This window comes from Castor canadensis, chromosome 2 (assembly GCF_047511655.1).
Source record: "Castor canadensis chromosome 2, mCasCan1.hap1v2, whole genome shotgun sequence".
NCBI classification, from domain to species: Eukaryota; Metazoa; Chordata; class Mammalia; order Rodentia; family Castoridae; genus Castor; species Castor canadensis.
In genome coordinates this window covers 160,595,058-160,616,242 of record NC_133387.1, presented here as the reverse complement: position 1 = coordinate 160,616,242, position 21,185 = coordinate 160,595,058, and the positions used below count along the sequence as shown (strand labels likewise).

The 21,185-nt window shown below is 39.4% G+C and overlaps 1 protein-coding gene across 10 annotated transcripts in view; it reads right to left on the bottom strand.

Annotated features, from left to right (window-relative positions):
- Iqch (IQ motif containing H) overlaps positions 1–21,185 on the bottom strand; it is a 246,002-nt gene that overhangs the window by 92,749 nt on the left and 132,068 nt on the right. For all 10 annotated transcript variants that reach the window (XM_074066284.1, XM_074066275.1, XM_074066274.1 and 7 more), the window contains 3 exons: positions 13,124–13,207; positions 9,204–9,379; positions 3,638–3,910 (listed from right to left, as the gene is read on the bottom strand). In XM_074066284.1, coding sequence (XP_073922385.1) covers positions 3,638–3,910; positions 9,204–9,379; positions 13,124–13,207 — 533 coding nt within the window. The remainder of the gene's footprint in view (positions 1–3,637; positions 3,911–9,203; positions 9,380–13,123; positions 13,208–21,185) is intronic.

Here is a 21,185-nt window from a genome sequence, read left to right as displayed (position 1 = left end):
AGCTTTGAAATGTTATAACCTATAATACATTTGATTTTTTCTTTGTTAACATACACAAAATACATTTACTTGGCTGGTCAATTGGCCAAGTTTACTATATGTGTGTCATGAACAAGACAAAGGGGAGAAAAGATTCGTGGAATATATACCTAACCTACATCTGATCTGAAACAACACTCCCTCACAAAGTGAGCTCGAATACATGGAAATTTATAGGATAGAACAGAATTCCAAGCTTTAATATCAAAATGATGCTGACAATAATACTGACATGATTAAACTCGCTCTCAATAGAAGCTAGGCCCTTGGTTCATAAAAGTTCTTTACATGAAAATTTTCATTTAATACTCACAGTTATCTATGAGGTAGGCATAATTATTGGTTTCATTTTATGTATAAATAGAGGCTAGTTAATTTAAATAACCTGCCCCTGATCACACAGCATTGAGTGACTGGGCAAGGGTTCCTCTCATCTTGCTCTGATTCTAAACCTTGTGCTTATTCCCTCTCCATGGAGCTGTACCTCCCAGCTTGCAGGGAGCTGGAGGAAAAGTGTGATATGGAGACAGAAGTCAAAGGAGGAGCAAGAGGACTAACTTGCCTTACAATCAATGAACAATTTGGGGTATGTTTGAATCAGACAAAAGTCTATACTACTTAATTATACATAATACCATCCTAGCACAGCCTTGGAGAAAACAACTCATTAGATCACAAAATGATTTTTTGTCATGTCTTCTCATCAGACATTCCAGTGTATACTTCCCAGAAGGCAATAAAACAACACTAAACATTTTGTATCCTGAGCCTACCATGCTGTCCTTGGCTATGGCCTCCTGTACTTACTTAGGATTTCTGTGACAGTTATTCTCTTCTCTCCTGATGACTACTTTTGCCCACCAAATGGATTCTTACTTTTATTTTTTAACTAAAAAGTGTGAAAAGAACTCAAGATTTATAGTTCAGTTGAGTCTGAAGCTGTAAGATTGAAATTATTTTCTTTAAAGAGACAATCTGTTCTTTTGAGTTGTGTCTATCCACCAAATGTTCTTGGGGATACTACATGGAGTGTAGAAAAGATGACAAAATACCCACAGGTAGAGTCCCCAGAAACCTCATGCAGTTTACTATTCTGTTAGGTGAAAATGAAATTGTCTTTGTTCCCTAATTATCAAGTAATGTCTACAGATAATTTGGGTGTTTAAATGACTGGTACTCTGGTCTACACACCTTATGGCAATGAACACAGCCTAGGAAGCTTTTTTAGTGTGTATTCCAAAGTTGTTTCCCTTCTTTTTCTAATGTATTGAGAAGACAGAGTCTATATTTCATCATCTCTTGCCATATTATGATCATACTTTGCCATAAAAGTTGTCATTGGCCTGTTAACTTCAGATAAAAGATTCTTTTGCTAGTGTAAAGAAAGGTGTTCTGGCACAGTCTTTTTAATCCTATATTTGGATAAATTGTATATTTGGAAGTTTCAATTACTAACAGAATTATTATCTGTTTCTTCTAAATCCTATTATTTGTTGCTTCCGAGAATCGTATTAATGGGCGTCTGTTGATGGATCCCCTACAGTAATGAAAACGATCGATAGTACTGTAAAGACTGTACCACTGGAAAGAATTATGTGCTATCTTTAAGTGAAAATTGAACAGTGCTTTACAATAGCATCGCCGTTTTCTGATTATTTAACCAAAGCTGTCAGTATGTCATGGACAGCACACATCAGAAAGGGAACTTGCATGGTTACTTTATGATCAAAACAGGAAATGCTCACTGTACTCATGTTAGATTTTACAAAATTTTGGTTAATCATAAACCAAATGACTTTATGCTACTTCCAACCATTTATCATTTTCTAAGTCTATCTGCTCAGAAGATGCAATATATTTTTTAGTTGTGATCCATTTCATACTGGCAAAGATTGGAAATAGAACAATGACTACAGTGAGAATCCAACTAATGCTCAGGAATACCTTCTAGAATAATACCTGTTAAAATAAGCACAGTTTTCTTTACCAGCTTTAAGTTTATGACGCACATCAGTAAAAAGTCTGTTATTGATTCATCACGATCAGCAGATTCAAATACTGATACACTCAGATTGATTAGGTGGGATAGTCACTATATGGAAAAAAATCTCAATGGAGTATTTCAATTCTTGATGATCTCTGAAGTACATTTGCCAAACGAGCAGAGTGGAACGCCGTTATAACTTGGTTTATTGTTCTATGATTTGTACCTACCATAGGTCAAATAACACCCTTCAAATCTGATGTGTCTGTGAGGAGTTTTTTTCATCCTACTTCTTAATACTAGCACTAGACAGAGGTTGTAGCACAATTAAGAGATTGACCACAGTTAATATATAAAGTTCTAAAATGTTTCAGAGCAAAGATTGCCTGGGTTCTCATCAGTGAAGATGAAACCAAGAGTTGATACAAATATTGCATGTACATTTTAAAGTCTTTAAGATTGTTTAATATGTGTAGTGTGAAATTGTACCATTTTAAAGTATATTTTACTTGTCTTAAATCTACCTGCCAAAATTCTCCTGGGAAGCAGTCACTCAATCCACCTTGCTATCTTCAAATTCCAGTATAGGTTAACAACAATAGAAGTGACACACCAGCCCACAGGGAGCCTCTTTCTCCACTCCTAGTAAAGCTTCTAGTGCTTCCTCCATGAGCCCAGCTGTCACCCAAGAAAGCTCAGAGCATCTTCAAACTAGTCTCTGTAAAGTATGATTTGTTGAAAGGCTTGATTTTGGTGCTCAGTGGCCTTGAGTTACAGACATCATGAGAGTAGGAAGGGATCCCCAGATGCTGTCCCTCATTAACTGTCTCATTGTGTTCTTTAGTTTCCCAAGAAGTGAGTAGAGGAGATAATTTGTGGTTGGCTCAGAGTAACGGTCAAGAGATGTGCTGAAAAAGAGGTTAGGAAATGTTAACAGCCATTTGTCTTTTAATTTTCTTTGTTATGAAAACAGATGGCAGTTAAATGGAGTACACCTGCCAGAGATAATTCAAGGGGAAAATATTTCTAGTCGCTAATGTATCTCTGCAAATATTTTGGACCCCAGCTTTCTGTTGGAAGAACAAAGCCACAGACCTGGTCTGAGGCAAAACCAGAAGTGGTTATATTCATTTTACTTCCCCATTCTGGGATCTTTCCTCTACTCCCTTTAGGGTTCTTCCTGAGGGTCAATGTATTTTTCTATAGAGCCAAGGATGTTGGCAGCCCTCTGCTGTCCAACCCAGCAGCAGCGAGGCTCACTCACTGGAGCTCTCCAAACCTGCTTGTTTTAGCCAAAACTGACTCTTGTGTTTCTTAAGGGCCTACTAAATGACTGGCTGGCTGACATGATGATGAAGTGATCCATGCTGAGGCATTCAATATTGATACAGTCATAAAGAATTTTAATAGTCTTCAATGCCTTAACCCAAATGATAAATATTTTGGAAATTTCAGCAATTTTTGCAAAACCAATAGGAATTGTAGGTCTCTTCAAATCAACTCAAGTATTCACATGGTCTTCATTGGGTAGGTCTGCCTCCAGGTCACATGAAGTTACAAAGTCAAAAGGACATGAAATACTGGAGCAGAGCCTTACCTGTCCAGCCCACATACCTGCTGATAGCTATAGACACCACAGACACCAGGAGGGATTGGCACACTGGCACTGTCAAAGATCCGTTTACTTCCAGACTTGGCGCTGTAGAGTTGAGCTAGTTCAGGCTCCGAGCCCAGGATGGGCACCTCTAACATATCAGCCACGGCTAAATCATCTCTGTGGAGGAGCCCACCCACGATGTAGGCTTCTTTTCCTCGGATGAGATTTTTTATTCTTTTGATTGCCTTGGGACTGTACATCAGGTGAGTGGCCAGGCACATGTGATGCTTCTGTAGGAAGATCATATTATTCTTGTTAAAAGGTGTCCTTTTTCTGGTCCATACACCTAATTTATAATGTTGCACATAATAAATACATTACTAATAGCAGGCTGGGTTATGACCTATCCTGTTGTTTAGCAGTTTAAATTGATAAAAGCTGTTGGGGTGAGGTTCCATAATCGCTCACATCTTTAGTGTGTTGGAAATAGGCTCACTGGGAATAGAACTAATTACTACACATCTGTATTTATTTCAGCCACGTGGAATTATCCTTCTGTCAGAAGGAAAAGAGGCAGGCGGCTTTTGGATAATAGTGATTCGCCTCTGCAACACTTCTGGCATGGTTTAACACTAAAGTGCCTGGAAAATCAATACAAAAACTGAAGGAAAAAGGCCCATCATATTCTTCATGATACAGACTCCTAACTGGGCAGCTCTTTAAATGTTTCAGTAGGAAAAAGGCACTTAACTTGGTACCCTCTTTCCAAAAATCTACCACAATGTCCTTTTCAGAGAACATGCATTTTTATAGTGATTATCAATGGCTCTAGCCAACAATTCTGGGAAGAATTCACAAATAAAAATATTTGAAAAATTCAGCAAGACTCAATTTCATTTTCCAATGACCAACACTTTTCATTTTATTTTGACTAGTTAGAGCCAGCTCAGCCAGCACTTGTAACTGATCATTCAACTAAATTAGCAATTCTATTCATGTCTAATAAGAGCAGAGGACAGAGGCAGGTGGTCAGTACACACAAAAACTAATACAACCATGTTTCTGCTTTCAAGGAGTGGGCACAACTAAGCGCAGCTAATACGTAACTAAGACAAGGTAGACAAGGCCACAGGGAGCTGCAGAGTGCCTTGGGAGGCACAGAAGAGACACAAAGGGTCTATGCTCGTACAGAGAGTTGAAAAGCCAAGTCACTCATTGTCCTTATGCCTCTGTTTCCTCATGTGTAAAGTGAGTTTAACAGTACCTGTCTCACAGGGATGTTCTGAGGACTGAATGAGACAACAGTGCATGGGACTTAGTGAATAGCAGCTAGTATTACTATCATGAAAGAAGTTGGGTTTGAGGTGAATTTTTGAGTGTAGGTAGAAGTTTATCAAGTGAAAATGGGCATGGAAAAGCCCATTATTTGAAGATGGGACTCTAGAACCAAAACTATGTTTATTTCCTCTGCTCAAGAGGCAGCATGGCTCAAGGAAAGTGGTCAGTTCTGGAGTTAAACAGATCTGCCTTTGAATCCAGCTCTAGTTAGAAGCTGTATGAGCTGGGTAAGTGACTTAGACTCTGTGAGCACATTCATCTGTTAAGTGGGAGTAACTTGGGTTGCTCTAAGTCTGAAATAAGACCACAAATATAAAACACCTAGTATAATGTATGGCATAGGGTCAACAGTCAATGAATGATAGTATATTTTACAAAGAAACCCTGTTTTAAAAATAAAGCCATTAAAATGTTATGCAAATAATACAATGAAAAGGTGCCAGACTCTTAAGGAAATTCAAGGGGTTTTATAGACTAGAACCTACTCAAATTTTAGTGAACAATTATCTAGTTATCTCAGCATAAAAATGTAGAGGACTGCTGAGTGATTGTTATGGACGAATATTCAATGGGCTTAACTGAAGGCGACGGGAGATGCAGAAGACACAGGACAGACAGACAGACAGACAGAAAGTTGGGGCCAGTTGTGTTGGGCACTCAGGTGGAGACACACAACAGCCTCATTGCTTCTTATCTCTATTGATCTCTTCTCTTTGCTCTGCTTCTTTTCTCTATCTTTATTCTTTAAGGCCTTACTCCTTTACAATTCTTTAAAACCTTGCTTCTAAAGTCTTTCTTTCTATCCTTCAAAATCTCACTTCTAAAGTCTTCTCTTCTGTTCTTTAAAGTCTCTTTCTTTATACTCTCACTGTCCAATGTTTTCTCTTAGCTTTTCTTTAGCATAATCTCTCTTATAGTCTTTGCCCCCAGACTTGCACTGTCCCATGTTCTCTTTAGCTTTCTTAAAGCCGTGGTGCTCAGAGTTGCTCTGTCCCTGTTCTCTTTAGCTTTTCTTTAGTTTAGCTTTTCTAAAGCCTATGTATAAAGTTCTCAGTGCAGACTTGCAAAGTCCTCACAAGCTGCCAACCAATTCTATTAACCCCTCTTTAGCATTTCCTCTTTAGCAATTCTTTTCCCTTCAGCTATCCTCCTCTAGCACTTTCCCTTCAGCCAAAAACCCCTTCAGCAATCCTCCCTTCCGCCAAAAAGCCTCCTTCAGGGAGTCTTTTATACCCAGTGGTAAACAAAGAGGTGGAGCAACGTTTCTCTGGGAGGGGCTTGACATTGTAGCTGGAGAAACCTGCTTTCCTGCTTTTAAACAACTTAGGAAAAGCAACTGAGCTGCATCTTGTCTGCTCGCTCTCTTCTGTGGCCAGGGTTATGCCAAATCTCAGCCTACAGATTATTTGACATAAACATCTTAGGAAAAGTAACTGCTCTGCATTTTATGTCCTCATAGGCTTCTCCTACTCCACTTTCCACAATCTATACAACATGGTATCCATCGACAGTCACTAGTTTGAAGATGAGGAAATTAAGGCTCAAATTATTCATCCAAAATTGCACAGATAGTACAGCAGAGGCAAAATGGGAATCTGTGACCATGCTTCTCCCATGATCTGCAGTGAGAAGTGAAGGTCTTTGGGTTTATGAGCTGGGAAGAGGGGCAGCAGATGCAGCAAGAGGGCCAAACAGTACAGTTCTGAGCACATTTCCAGCCAGGACAGATTCTGTCTCCCCTAGGTTTGCTTATTTCTGTTGGCAAGTACTCTCTCCGAATCCCTATCATAGTCATGTGTGGGCATGCCTTCGTCTTCAGGCAAGATGGTACCACAGTTATTATATTCAATGTGTGTGTAATAAAGATTCAGATGTGAGTGGGTGATGGCAAAGGACAGACCGCAGGTGTTTGTGACCATTTAGGGAAAATCAGTATCATTGTTTCCAGACAGTGGATTAATCCATTGTTTTAGATGACAAAAATCTAAAATGTTCCTAATTCCCTTGCATTGTGGCCACATTTAATTTAACATCCCTGATTTCTTTTTTTCGCCTGAGACAAAAAGTAGGTGTTTAGAATGTCTTCATAAGCATTAAAGGGCCCAAAAATAGACATGATGACTTTTATAAGAGCACATTTAGCCTTACAAATGTAAACATTGAACAGTAACTTGGAGAAATGCACAGATTTTTGGTGCACTTTAAAAAAATCTCCTCAAAGCCATTCATTTGAATGAAAATCAACACTGATACACTCCCTCAACGCATTAAGAAGAATAAAGCAATAGCTCAATGTGAGCAGGAACTGATTTGAAAGTGAGAATTTAACTTTTGTATTTTACAAAGGTGATTGCCAATGAGTGATTAATTACTCAAATAATTTGAATTTAAGATCTGAGAAAAAGTATAAGTGTTTAAATCCTTGCCTACTTGTTTGTTGTGCTCACCAAGATGCAAACCTACATCACTCTGACTGTGACTCCAACTGCCTGTCTCTTTCCTGGAAGCTGAAGAGGGAACTGGTAGGGAAACTTTCCTAGGGAATAGGATTATAGAGCTGGAGAGGAATTTAGGATTATCGAATCTATCACCCTATATTTTAGATGAAGAACAGAGGACTGGAAAGCTAAAGGCTCAAGGCTTTTTTTTTTTTGTAACCCAAGGCTACAAGCTACTGCAAAGCAGTCGCTGCAGTGTGTGATGGTGTTCTAGGGTACATATCTGGCACGATTGAGAACCCCAGACTAGAAAATGACCAATGTTTTCCTAGCCAAGAAAGGAGAGTGATCATTTCTGTTTTGTTGCTTCTTTCAGAGGATCAAATAAGAACATCGATGCTAAGAGTCTTATAAGTGTTAGTATCTTCTTCACAAATCCTCTTCCCCTTCCATGCCTCTTCAATGGCTGTGGACATTCCAGATGTGCAGAAACTCCTTCCAGCTAGCAGGCAATAACTTGTTTCTGGCTGGAGAAAAGCACGAATTTAAAACACTAATGATAATTCTTTTCCTTCCTTGCTTCCCAATGCCCACAATAATTATGTCACTGAGGCCAGGGAAGAGGTTAGGAAGCATCAAAAAAACCCTTGTGTTGTTAAGAGTATATGGAAGGTTCCCAAGAATATAAGTAAGAGACAATGATTTGTCCCTTGTCCTTTCTCTTTCTTCCCTTGCCTCTGTCCTTGCCTTCCTCTTCCACAGCCAAAGATACCAGTGAAACAGCTGAGCAGAGGACTTTGGGGGGAATAGTGAACTCTTCATCTTGACAGAAGATAATTCATCCTGATGACAATTACTGATCATACTAGGAGAGCAGAAATGTTACAGCAGCCCCCACCCCAGATGGCACAGGACTTTCTCAGGCCCCATCCTTCTCCCTTTTCTAATTGTTAAATCATGGTGCATCTGAAGTGTTAATGGGTACTCACCAAGCACACAGATGCTTCTTGGGTAAAACCTGCAGCCAGCTTCTCTGGCAGTATGTACAGAGCTGACTTTGGTGTAGCTCAGTTGTACATGGAGAAAGCTACCTTTATCAGCAAATTCAGAGTCTATATTTTAAAAGTCTCATCAAAATTGGATAGTCCATTAAGTATTAAAAGTTCATTGTTTAACACAGAAAGTTTAAACTCTTGTTAAAATGTTGAGAAATTCATTTCAAGCCTTTTTTTTTTTTTCTAGAACCCTGCCCTCCTGGTTCCATGAATTTCCTAAAGGTTCTTGTTCAGAGTCAGGATTCCACTCAGAATTCATTCCATTCATTAAAAAAAATCTCAACCTTGTTTATTAGGAACCATGTGACATGACATGGTCAGCCAGGCCAACTTTCCCTGAAGGGGGTGGGGAACTGTGGAGAAGAAACATCTGTATGGAAATCAGAATGCAGTCTAGAGTCTGTTCCTAAGGAGCTTTGTGACTGCACAGGCCAAGCCTTTCTCTGCCCTGTGTCCCCACACAAAATTAAGAAAAAGGATGCTAGATGTTGTAAATTCACCTACTTTGTGGCACCACTCAATAACTGCAATTAGGTTTTAGCCACAGAAAAACCGGGCAGGGGTAGCTCAACTAAGTCTGAAAGTTAAACTGGGATATTTATTTCCCACAATCCAACCAGTAGTCTAATCAGTAAAGCTGTTAAACTTGCAATAATATTTCATTGATGTGTACCAGAGCGTTGCAAGTTATAAAATTTCTAATTTAATTTTACTGCATCCCTGAAGCCGTAGTAATTAGAAGACAAACTCACAGTGAAGAAGTTTATAGCTTCAGGGGTGATAATTTTGAACCTGTCCTGCAGGTCACTTCTGTCTTCGAGGTTCCCTGATTTGACAGCTGCGTGTAGACTCAGGATTTTTTGGTAGTACAGCTTTAACTCATCGGTCATATTATGGGAGCAGATGTAGATCACGTTCACATTGGCATCTAACAAACAAAGGCACGAGTTAATTACTGATAGAAAGGTGAATGACATCAGGAACTCTGACATCTGATTGCTGTGCAGTTTAAAATAAAGAGCACATCCGAAAGCCACGCTGAAGTTAATTTAGTTTGGTTTTCACATATCTTCACAATCAAACCAGCTTTTTGGCACTTACCATTTCTCTAAAGAAAAAACACCATCACTACCAACAAAGCACATACAGTGATGCCTTCAGCAGAAGGTCTGGAGTGCCAGCGAACTGCATGTCCAAATAACACACAGAGATTTAGTACAAGTCCCATTAACATTAGGGAGAATATTTCCCCTTGAGTTCAGAAAATTATAGAACAGAGCTATTAACTTTAAAAAGCTGATGAAATCATGAATTCTTATTCTGCATGGACCTGACAGGGCCAGTTCATGGACTGCCCCGTCCAAATAAATTACTTAGGAAACCAACCTTTTCCCTGCTTCGTTCCCAAAGAGGAGCTAGTACTTAAATAGCATATCTAGTGATTGTTGGGCTAAAGGGGACACTGTGTAAATTTAACTGTTCTTTTTCTTACAACAGACTTCTTATTATGCACACAGAAAGAAATCTTAATTTCATATCCCACCCAAATGGAATAGTGACGTGAGAACACTCCATGTTGCAGGATATTTTAGGGAGTATGGGTAGGAAATTAGCAGCCATTGGAGTTATTTGTTCATTCATTCATAAAATAGTGATTGACATAAACACAAATGGGACAAAGCACTTGACTGGACAGGGAGGAAAACAGTCATCACAGTCACTGAGATGCCGCACTGGAGGAGCCGCAAAGAAACACCAGGGAGAGAAGTGGGCAGACCAGGCACCTGGGCCAGTCCAGAGGAGGAAGTGATGGGAGCATTTCCTTGGGTGTGAAGGGCCAACAGGGATTGTAAGCTTCTTCCATTCAGTTTGGCAGAGTACACAGAGCATAGACTGCTTAAATGTTGGCTCAGCTGCCTGTGACTCTGGACACATTTCTAAGCACTGGTTTCTTCATTTGTAGAATGCGGAGTAAAACCACATAAAACATAGAGTTTGGGAGAGTATGAAATGGCAGAATGTTTATTTACAAAGCACCTGGTGCTGTGTCTGGCACTCAGTAGGTGCTCAATTGGTGGCACAGGTCCATGGCCCACTGTGACTAGGTCAGCTAGCAGTCACACCCCATCTGCCCTCCACACTTGTGCTGTCTTTGATCAGTTCCACAAGATTTAATATGATGAAGTAGTGTCCTCTGTTGTTCTATGCTAATGTATGAAATCTATTAATTTTCTCTTCCGAGCTCTTTAAATTCAAGGTTTATACTCTTTTCTATATTCCTCCAAGTCCCAGTATGGTGCAGGGTACGTAGGAGTCACTCAATAAATACCTGTGGGTTGGCTGAGGGATTTGGGAGAATAGAATGATTTAAAGGGAGAAAGTTGTGTACACTTAGTGAGATTCATGGCATGTGGGAGAAGTCTCCCTCTCTAGAGACCTGGAGGAACCAGCCAGTGCTGGGCTCAGAATATCGACTTGTGCATGTAAATATTTAAAAGACTCCCTTTTAATTTTGAAACCAAATTACCACATAAACTTCAAAATAAATTAACTGAGGTGACAATAGCTAAATAACTTGTATCTAATTGCTGAATGACCAAAATAGTGATGTCAACTCTTGTGTTCTAAAAAAAGAAACTAGTGTTACTAAACTAGTGAGTTTAAAAGCCAAACTGTGCTTTTTGTTTTTTTTTTTTTTTTTAGGAAAGTATAAAAGAATAGGGTTCAAAAACAAACAAAATTACCTTACCAGTTCAGTAGCAGAAGAAAAATTAACTTTTTGTGGGAAGAAATCTCTTGATTATAAATGATAAGAAATCATAATGTTAATTGCACTTTTCTTGTTCATTTCTGGAAAGGAATACACTCAGTGTGCCGCCCAGTATGAATGTGGTGTCATTGCGAATCCATGACTGTTCAGAACTAATTGACAGGTAATTATGGGAAGGAGCTGATATGAAGATGAAAGTGGCTTTGATTGCTAGTCAATAGTCAGACTCAGTTATTCTTTTACTTAACTCATCTAGAAATTGAAGACACTAGCCCTGGAGTGTCTGACAATCCTGATTTCACAGCCAACATCAAGAGACAAGGCTTACCAGTGTTATCAGATTATTTTTATTTTCCCTTGAATAAGCAAAAAAATCAACACCTTTTGCTAGCAATTAATGGAATAAAAAGGATAATTATTCTTCCACAAAATCATGACTAATTTTTCTACTTTCTTCATATTTTTATTTATAAGAAAGTACTTTTTCTTTCATCTACAACTTTTCAACTTTACTCTTTTTGAAGTGGCTATCTGATTGCATTACTATATCATAAAAATGGGGCACTGAGAAAAGACATGATCTCTCAGGAAGGTCCATATTAGCAAAAATTTCCATTGCAGGTGGACACAGACTGAATTATTAGATTATTTAAAATAGAAGGCTAATTCTTCCAAGTCTTTTCCAGTAACGAGCATCTTTCATAAAGAAATTCTGTGTTGATGGGTTTTACTATATATAGAAGGGTATATAAAAAGCTAAAGAACAAATTAATTGAAACAAATTAGAGCAAAGTCTGCCCTCTGCTGCACTTCAGTGGTTTCCATCCCATCAGGTTTTCAGTTGAAAGAGCTCAGCACTAACAAATCAATCTCAAGTCATTACATTTTTTGTTATAATTCTGAAAAACAATATTACTGCCTAGATAATAGATTAAAGCAATTACACTATTATTATTTTAGGACACTGTAAATTTCTAGTGCTGAAGTATTTTTGTTATCAAATGGCATTTATAAAATAATAATGATGCTGAAATATATGCAAATCACGTAAAGTATGTCATTCCAGAGAGCCAGCTAAGTTGGTCAATGAGACTTTAAAATTCTTTCTTGTTTTGCTTAAATAAGGGCCAGAGTAATTATATTTTGGTGAAGCAAAGAAGTTCTTATTTGATAACTAATAGAAATCTGATTTTTATTTAACCCTGAGTTTTTGACCAGTCCCTCTCAAAGGGAAACAATGTTACTGCTTAGCCTTCCCAATCTGTATTATTATTATTTTTTTTTTACCTAACTTGAACCCTGACCTTGACATTCATGCATTCTTTTCTCCTGGACCCAGATCTGTGACTGATTAGAACTGACCAAACCAGTATCAGAACTTGACTTTTATAAAGATGTATCCACCTATCTAACGTTCGACATTTCTAAGAACTCCCTCCACTAGGCATGTCATGTTTTCTAATAACTGGATGCTCTATATTTACATAAAAAAGCTACTTTTGAAAATCTTTCTTCATTTCCCTCTTATTCTTATAATGATAACACAAATGCTTCATTTCCAACACCACCTTTTACACATCCTCCAGACAATATAATAGACAATATTGGTACAAAGGTTGTCACTCACTATAAGAATTCAGTAAACCAAGATTTTGGTATCTTGGAGACCAATTGTTATCCAGACCTACAGCAAACAGAATTTAGAAAACTTCCCATGTAACTGACTAAAGTGTCAATATTTATTCAAGTTTTAATCTGTTAAACAAAATCTTCATTGTCCTGCAGGTAGATAAGAAATCCAAGCCTTTTCCTTGGAAAAGAGAAGTAAGTAAAAAAGAAACATTTTATCAACATCCACTGATAAAAATTGCAAAGTCATTTGTGTAAAAGTATTTACTGTACCTATGATGTCACACAGCCTCCCTAGCTGCATGTTCTGTAGTATGTCGAAATCAACAATGCGTTCTCGAACAGTCTGGGGATATCCTAAAAGGCAAACGAGGTGTCAAAACCCAGAAAGAGCAAGTCAATATAGCATAAAGGCGCATGAGGATTTCAAATGTCACAGTCCACAGTTCCAGAAAAAAATCCTCTGTGCATGTTGCAGAAACAATGCAGATCCCAGGGATAAGGGCTGTGCTTCCCAGGGGATGAAGCGTTTTTCTGAGCAGCATACTCTGCATCAGAGAGGTTCATATCTGCTCCTAGGAATTGGGATGAAGAAACCCGGAAAAAATTTCTGACATTTAACATGGGTGTTCAAAATGGCTTGTAAGAACCTTATGCACAGATGAAAAAAAATGTTTTGGATTTTTAACTCAGGCATCTGTCCTGTGTGGCATTTTGAAAATGAGTCCCAGAATTATTCTGCTCTGACACACAGATTTCAGACAAACCCCTTGCTGTTAGGAATTTGTATTTAAGGATTTCCCGTATCAAAGAGGTAGGTTTCTGTTCTCAATCAAAACAACTTTAAACCTTCAAAGGGCCACAGAGGTTAAGGAATTTCTCTGTCAGTACTAATAAAGTACTGCACTTGGCCTTCATTTCCACTGGAAGTGCAGCAGAAGGAAAGCGCAAAAATCTTCCAAGAAAGAAGTAGCACAGCAACAATTTCTGCTGATATTTCAAGTCTTAAAAAAAGTGGATCCAACTATGAACTTAAAAACATGCATACTCACAAGTAGGTAAAAGTGCTTATATGAAATTCTGCAACTGAAGGTGGAACTTTTTAAAAAACAAAACTGCTTTCAAATTTTGAAGAAATGCTTCAATGCCTCCTTGTGGCTAGTGAGCCCAAACACATGTTTCAAGTCGTAGCTAGAGTGATTTTATAGACTCCATCTTCAAGATATGACACAGATTGCCTTCTCAGTGTAAGGAAAACTACACCAATTCAGGCAACAGAGCTTCAGACCAAACCAACTCCAATAATTGGCTCTTTGATTTTTTTCCCTTTTATTATTCATATGTGCATACAAGGCTTGGGTCATTTCCCCTCCCCCCCCCCCGGCCCCCACCCCCTCCCTTACCACCCACTCCGTCCCCTCCCTCTCCCCCCTACCCCCTCAGTACCCAGCAGAAACTATTTTGCCCTTATCTCTAATTTTGTTGTAGAGAGAGTATAAGCAATAATAGGAACGAACAAGGGTTTTTGCTGGTTGAGATAAGGATAGCTATACAGGGAGTTGACTCACATTAATTTCCTGTGCGTGTGTGTTACCTTCTAGGTTAATTCTTTTTGATCTAACCTTTTCTCTAGTTCCTGGTCCCCTTTTCCTATTGGCCTCAGTTGCTTTTAAGGTATCTGCTTTAGTTTCTCTGCCTTAAGGGCAACAAATGCTAGCTAATTTTTTAGGTGTCTTACCTATCCTCACCCCTCCCTTGTGTGCTCTCGCTTTTTTCATGTGCTCAAAGTCTAATCCCATTGTTGTGTTTGCCTTTGATCTAGTGTCCACATATGAGGGAGAACATACGATTTTTGGTCTTTTGGGCCAGGCTAACCTCACTCAGAATGATGTTCTCCAATTCCATCCATTTACCAGCTGATGATAACATTTCGTTCTTCTTCATGGCTGCATAAAATTCCATTGTGTATAGATACCACATTTTCTTAATCCATTCGTCAGTGCTGGGGCATCTTGGCTGTTTCCATAACTTGGCTATTGTGAATAGTGCTGCAATAAACATGGGTGTGCATGTGCCTCTGGAGTAACCTGTGTCACAGTCTTTTGGGTATATCCCCAAGAGTGGTATTGCTGGATCAAATGGTAGATCAATGTTTAGCTTTTTAAGTAACCTCCAAATTTTTTTCTAGAGTGGTTGTACTAGTTTACATTCCCACCAACAGTGTAAGAGGGCTCTTTGCTTTGATGTCAGTTTAAATACTAGACAATGTCTGGGAATTAAATGAGTTTACAATTTGTCTCAAAGTCTCTCTTCACTTTGTGTATACGATTTAAGAATTAAAGAGGCAGGAAGAACCAATGAGCTATTTGAATAATTAGAAATTATATAGAAAATTATTAATTTCTCAAACAATTTAGAGAACCATTGCACAAATGAAAGCTAATAGAGGTAGATATAATTTCAGTGCTGCCTTTATGTATGATTGCAATATTTTAACTTTGAGGATTTTGCATATGCTTAAGTCTATGTTCAGATGTCTAGAAAGCGGTACTGTGAATAACTTACATATCAAGCTTATAAGAAGTTAAGGAACATGCCAAAAGGATGAAGTATGATTAAGTAAAGAGCCTGAGAGCATTCCATGATTGCACGTCCCTTCAAAAATAAAGATAAAAGCCAGTGTAAGATGTCTCATTAAGATGATGTCCAATTTAAAATACAAAAGATGTCTGATCACTTTGTAGCCGCATATGCAGCATATGAGTGCTTAGGTCAGTTTTCCAGCAAATTGCTTGGTACCACTCATGCAGGATCATGATAGAGCTGGTCTCCAGCCCTGCCAATACACCCTTTTTAGGGAATTACACACTAGCGATCTCAGAACATTGTTACAGAGGATCACAGAAGCAATAGGGAGGAAAACATTTTGAAAACTGTAATGTGCTGTAGAAATATAAGGTATTTCAATGTTATGAGGTATATGCATTTCCAAAGCACCCAACCACAACAAATTCTGTGACAAGCAAAACGCACACTCTGTGAAAAGCAATGGAATCAGTAGGGCAGAAGTTGAGAGTTTTTTGGCTGTGTTGGGGATTGAACCCAGGACCTTGTGCCTGCTAGGTAAGCACTCTACCACTGAGCTACATCTCCAACCCCTGGAGTCAATTTTTTAAGAAATAAGTCTTATTCTATGTTTTGTACATCCACAGGCACATGTGTTGACACCCTGTTGGTAGCATATACAGATGCTGTGGAGAGTGCAGCACACTTGCCAGCGCCAGTGAGACACTGGACAATAATCTACAAAGACATGGTTGTGCTGAAGGTCAGACCAGGCATAGTGGGAAGCCTTCAGGGACCACTGGCCTCCACCCTGTCCTGTTATAGACGAGGAAACTTGGGGAAAGTGTCTCGTCTTCTGTCCACGATCACATGAACCTACAAGTTATGTAGTTCAGCCACTACATACGTAGCTTTTGTGACCAATTTAGTGACCTAAAAGACAAGACACCATCCTCCAAATGGGAGCAAAGAGGTCTAGAAGAGACAAAAAGCTTTTGACTCTTTTCTCTCTTTAATTTCAATTTGTTGCAGTAGAATAATAGTCCTCCAAAGACGTCTGTATCCAAATCCCCAGCACCTGTGAACTGCTAGGTTACATGACAAAGGGAAAATACAGTTGTAAATGAGCTGAGTTTAAAATGAGGAAATTATCCTGGAGTATCTACTGGACCGATGTAATCATAAAGGTCCTTAAAAGTGGAAGGAGGTGGAAGTAGGAAGTTAGGGACGAGGTGACTAGAAAGGAGAGGCACAGGGACTCAAAGGTCGGGGGCCTTAAAGATAGAGGAAGGGAACCCAGAACCTTCTTTGTGCATTCCTTTGTGGACAGCTTCTAGAAGATGGAAAGGGCAAGGAACTTCTGGGAAGACATGCAGCTCTGCTGACAATGATTTGAGCTCCCTCTAGCCTTCTAAACTACAGACTGTAAGATCCTAAATTTCTATTGCTTTAAGCCACTAAGCATTGTGTCGTTGTCTACCTTCCCTGACTCCACTAAACGCCACTGCTCAGACTTCCACTTCTGTTTTCACCTCTGGTTGAAAGATGAGGGAGGTCAAGATCCCGGCAGCACATATGCACTCAATAGTGTATATTACTGTGATTATCAACAGCATTTCTTTCCTAACTGTGGCTAAGCCAGACTGAAATTCTCAAAAGGAACTTCACTTAAATGTAGGAAAATTGTTATTACTGCAAGCACAGAACTATTGGAGCTATCCAAATACAGGGCTAGCTTGTGCCATCACAAGCCCTTGTCACAGTCCCATATGCCTGACCACTCTTTTCTGAGAAGGTTCCTAGCCTTCCCTCAGTCATTCTCTTGCACACTTTCTTTATGATACTTTTCTCACTTTGCCATGACAGGATCCTTTGCGTGCTTCTTTACTGTGCTGTCTATTTCTCCTCTTCCCTGCATCACTCCAGTTCCTGTAACCAAACTATAAACCCCCTTGAGCTGGCACTTGTAGAGTCCTCAGCCAAATGAATGAATGAGATGTGACTGAAAATCTTACTCAGAGAATCTGTGTGTGCATTCTGAACCCTTCCTCCTCTGGGTTCTGATTCCCTTCCTTCCCTTCAGTTCTCTAAAATTGGGTTCTCTGATCTGGAGAGCTCCTGGTAAATTCGAAGAATGACAAGTGGGAATTTTAGATTTTTCCAGGTCCTTAGCAGCACAGTAAAACAAAACAAAACAAAAAACAGCACAGGCAGAAAGAGGCCCACTTTTTTCCTCCTCACTCTGGAAAGGAGTACAGCCTCTTTCCTTACAGCTATTCTCATCACCTGAAAACCAATCCCAGTTTAACAAGTAAGTCAGTTTTCCCAAATAAGTAGTGTAACATGTTACTGCCTTCGTTTTGGCTGCCTGAGAGCTGCCTCTCTGAAGTTATTCCCACCACTTCCGGTCCTGTACTGAATCTCGGGTGTTCCCCAGTGGTTACTGGCAATTATTTCTCCCAGCTTCACCTTCACCCCTTCCCCAATCTCTGCTCGCACATGAGCACCTATCAGGTGATGCTAGTTTCCTCTTCCCTCCAGCAGACTAGCTCTTTTCCTTCACAGCAACCATAAAAACCTGAGAACTAGCAAGGCCACGCCCAATGACCAAGCCTCCTGGTGACTGAGTAGTTGCTGTACATTACCTGGCATGAGATGTAGTCATCCATGCCAGTTTGATGGTCCAAAGCAATAGTTCTCAGCGTTTTTCCCATTGTGAAACACGATTGATGCCGTTCAAGGTGTCACATCCTTGCAGCAACACACACAGGGTTACAATAACCCTACCGGGAACTCCATTCCCTCTCTTCCACTCACGAAAGCACACAGCTGAGCAAGAGGGATGTTAGTACAGAGGTAATCTGGAATTGCTCCAATTGACTAAAAAACTTTGACATTCTAATAGTGAAAATATAAGGGGACATGTGACCTATTTCATAAATGACAAAGTCATCTTGTAATAATCTAGAGACCTGTGATCAAGAGGTTATGGTCACACCAGGTTTTAGTTACTTGTGCAAGTGTGAAAGTGCTAGATTTGAGAGAGCAAAAGCGTCCACAGCCATACCAACCTGACTGCGCCCAATCTTGTCTGAGAGAGCAAAAGCGTAGGATACCAAGAGGTTGCAAGAGAGAGCATACAGGGGTTATTTACACAGCATTTCAGTGACAGTGTGATTAGGGAATTTTGTTGTGAGGATGTGGAGAAAGTAGTAGGTATATTTGCTGAGTTTTGAAAACATTCTCAAACCAAATGGCAAAATGGCTTCATCTTCAAAAGGGTGAGGACTTCCGGCTGTCCCAACTTTTTGTCAGTGACTGGCCCAGGATTTCATGTGGCTAAAGCCAGTGACAGTGAACTATGTCCTGCGGACCTGGGAGGTACTGAGACCATGTCAGGGGCTCTGCAATGTCAAAACTATTTTCAGAATGATACCCTGATGTTATTTGCCCTTTTCAATCTACTTTCTCACAAGCTGAAAAATGTTTATTGATTCCACATTGAACTTGACCCCTAATGTCACCTATTCTCAAGTTCAGTGTAAAGCCAAAGAAGAATATGCACAATTATTGAACAGGCTATAAACCATGTAACCCAGTCTTCCCTTTCCCTAATACTGTCCTCCGTAGGGCCACACTTTGTTCATATGTTTCAATTAAAATATGCTCATCTGGGCACAGCGGCTGACACCTGTCATCCCAACTAGTTGGGAGGCAGAGACTGGGAAGATCACAGTTTGAGCCCAGCATGGCAAAAAGTAGGTGAGCCCCTATCTCTATCAATAAAAGTCTAGGAGTGGTGGTGAGTGCCTGTCATCCCAGCTACGCAGGAAGCGTAAGTAGGAGGGCTGTGGTCCAGGCTGGCCGGGGCATACATGTGAGATCCTATATGAAAAATACCTAAAGCAAAAAGAGTTGGGGTCATGGCTTAAGTAATAGAGTGCCTGCCCAGCAAGTGCAGGGCCCTGAGTTCAAACCCTACTACTATGTTTTTAAAAAAGGAACACGTATAACAGATTGAATACAGAAACAGATATGAGAAACCAGCTATATCCATTAAGAGATTTTCAAACTTATTTAACAATGTGACTTTTCACTAAGTTTTTCTTGGTTTGGAAAATAGTTTTTGTTTTTTATAAAGATGTCATTATGTTAACATTGGTAATGGGTTTATTAGTTAATAAATATCTCTAAAGTTTCTCAGTTTTAGCTTCTAATATAAAATAATGGTAGATATAACTCACGTAAACCAATGCATTTTAGGGTCTTCAACAATCATTACAAGCAAAGGGGTCCTGAGACCAAAAGATTTCAATATCTTTATGAGAATGAAGGTGATTACAAAGATTATATTTTTATTTAGTACATACAAAATTCATTTTAGAGCATATCCTAATAATAATCACTTTCAGGAAAAGTCCATGAGCTGATGGGACTTGACACCCATTTCCATGTCGTTTCTAGATGACTCAAGACTAATTGGATATTTTCATATTACAGGGTCATTGCACTGACTCTCATGTGAACTACTTGGATACTTACAACATGAATATAAATATGTTTTTATTTCAGTTTGGGTTACAAAGAAATTTGAAAGTTTAAGTGTCCTTTGTTCTTGGTCTCAAAAGACCTGGATATTTCAGGAAAGGGCAAGCTAGGAGATCTTGACAGTACATCTGTTCCAAGGATCTAGCATGGCCACTCCAGACCTCAACTCTGAATTCCATACTACCTGCCGAAATACATGTTGAAGACTGAGATGAATGGATGGAAAGTCTCCGTTTCCCAGCTCCAAGGTAGAAGGAATAGAGCCTATCTAATCTTTGAGTTGTCAGCTCAGAATGAGAGTAGAGAGTTGCCCAAGTGCTTGGAGGCACGGTAGAAACGTGACCTCCTATGCAAGCTGTTGGCTGCAGCCCTCTGCTCAGCCCCTGTTCACAGTAGAGGTGGCTGTGGTTCTCACCTCTATTGTGGGAAAGCAGGCGCAGTTAGGAAGCAATTGTCTCATCAGCATTTGGGACTTTTTTGGTTCAGTGCATGGTCAATTGCACATAAAAGTAAGTTTTCCTGTCTTTTAGGCTTCTGTGACAGTATGAACAAGCTGAAACTTATGAACGTCACAATAACATACACAATTTTTATGGAATGGAGTATTTGGGGGACCCCTAATTGAGTTAACCCCAAGGGTAATTTGTTACAATAATGCACAGAGAAAAAAATATGAAGTCAAACTATGTACATTACTTTTAGCCATGAAATCAGTTGACAATGAAATCAAAGATTACGTGGAGAAAAGGAAAAACCTCGTCTCAGTGTAGCTCCTATTTTATTTTTAAAGAAGAAGAGAAGTGAGCAGTGAAACACATCACTGGTGGGGGGGGAGTCACTAGCTGGCAGCAGCCTCGGGTGCCCGCTCACAGCCTCAGAGCCCAAGACTTGGCACATCTCCTTTAATGTCAATATATTTCAAAATGCCACTGAGTTTAATACTAGCACCAAATGCTGCACGGTAATAAAGCAGCACAGGGGTTAAACGAGAAGAGGAGGAAATAACCTGGCTGGAGGAAATAGACACAGAACAGTTTGCCGAGTTTATTTACACCTCTGTTTTTTCTAGACAAATTAGGATTCTTTGTCGTAATTCTTTCTTATTTGACTGATAGATTTTGCTTAAAATAGACCTAGTATTCTATTCCTGCTAGGAATGATGGTAGATTATTTTGTTATAATTGTATTTCATTAATAAAAATGATAAAAATATGTAATATCC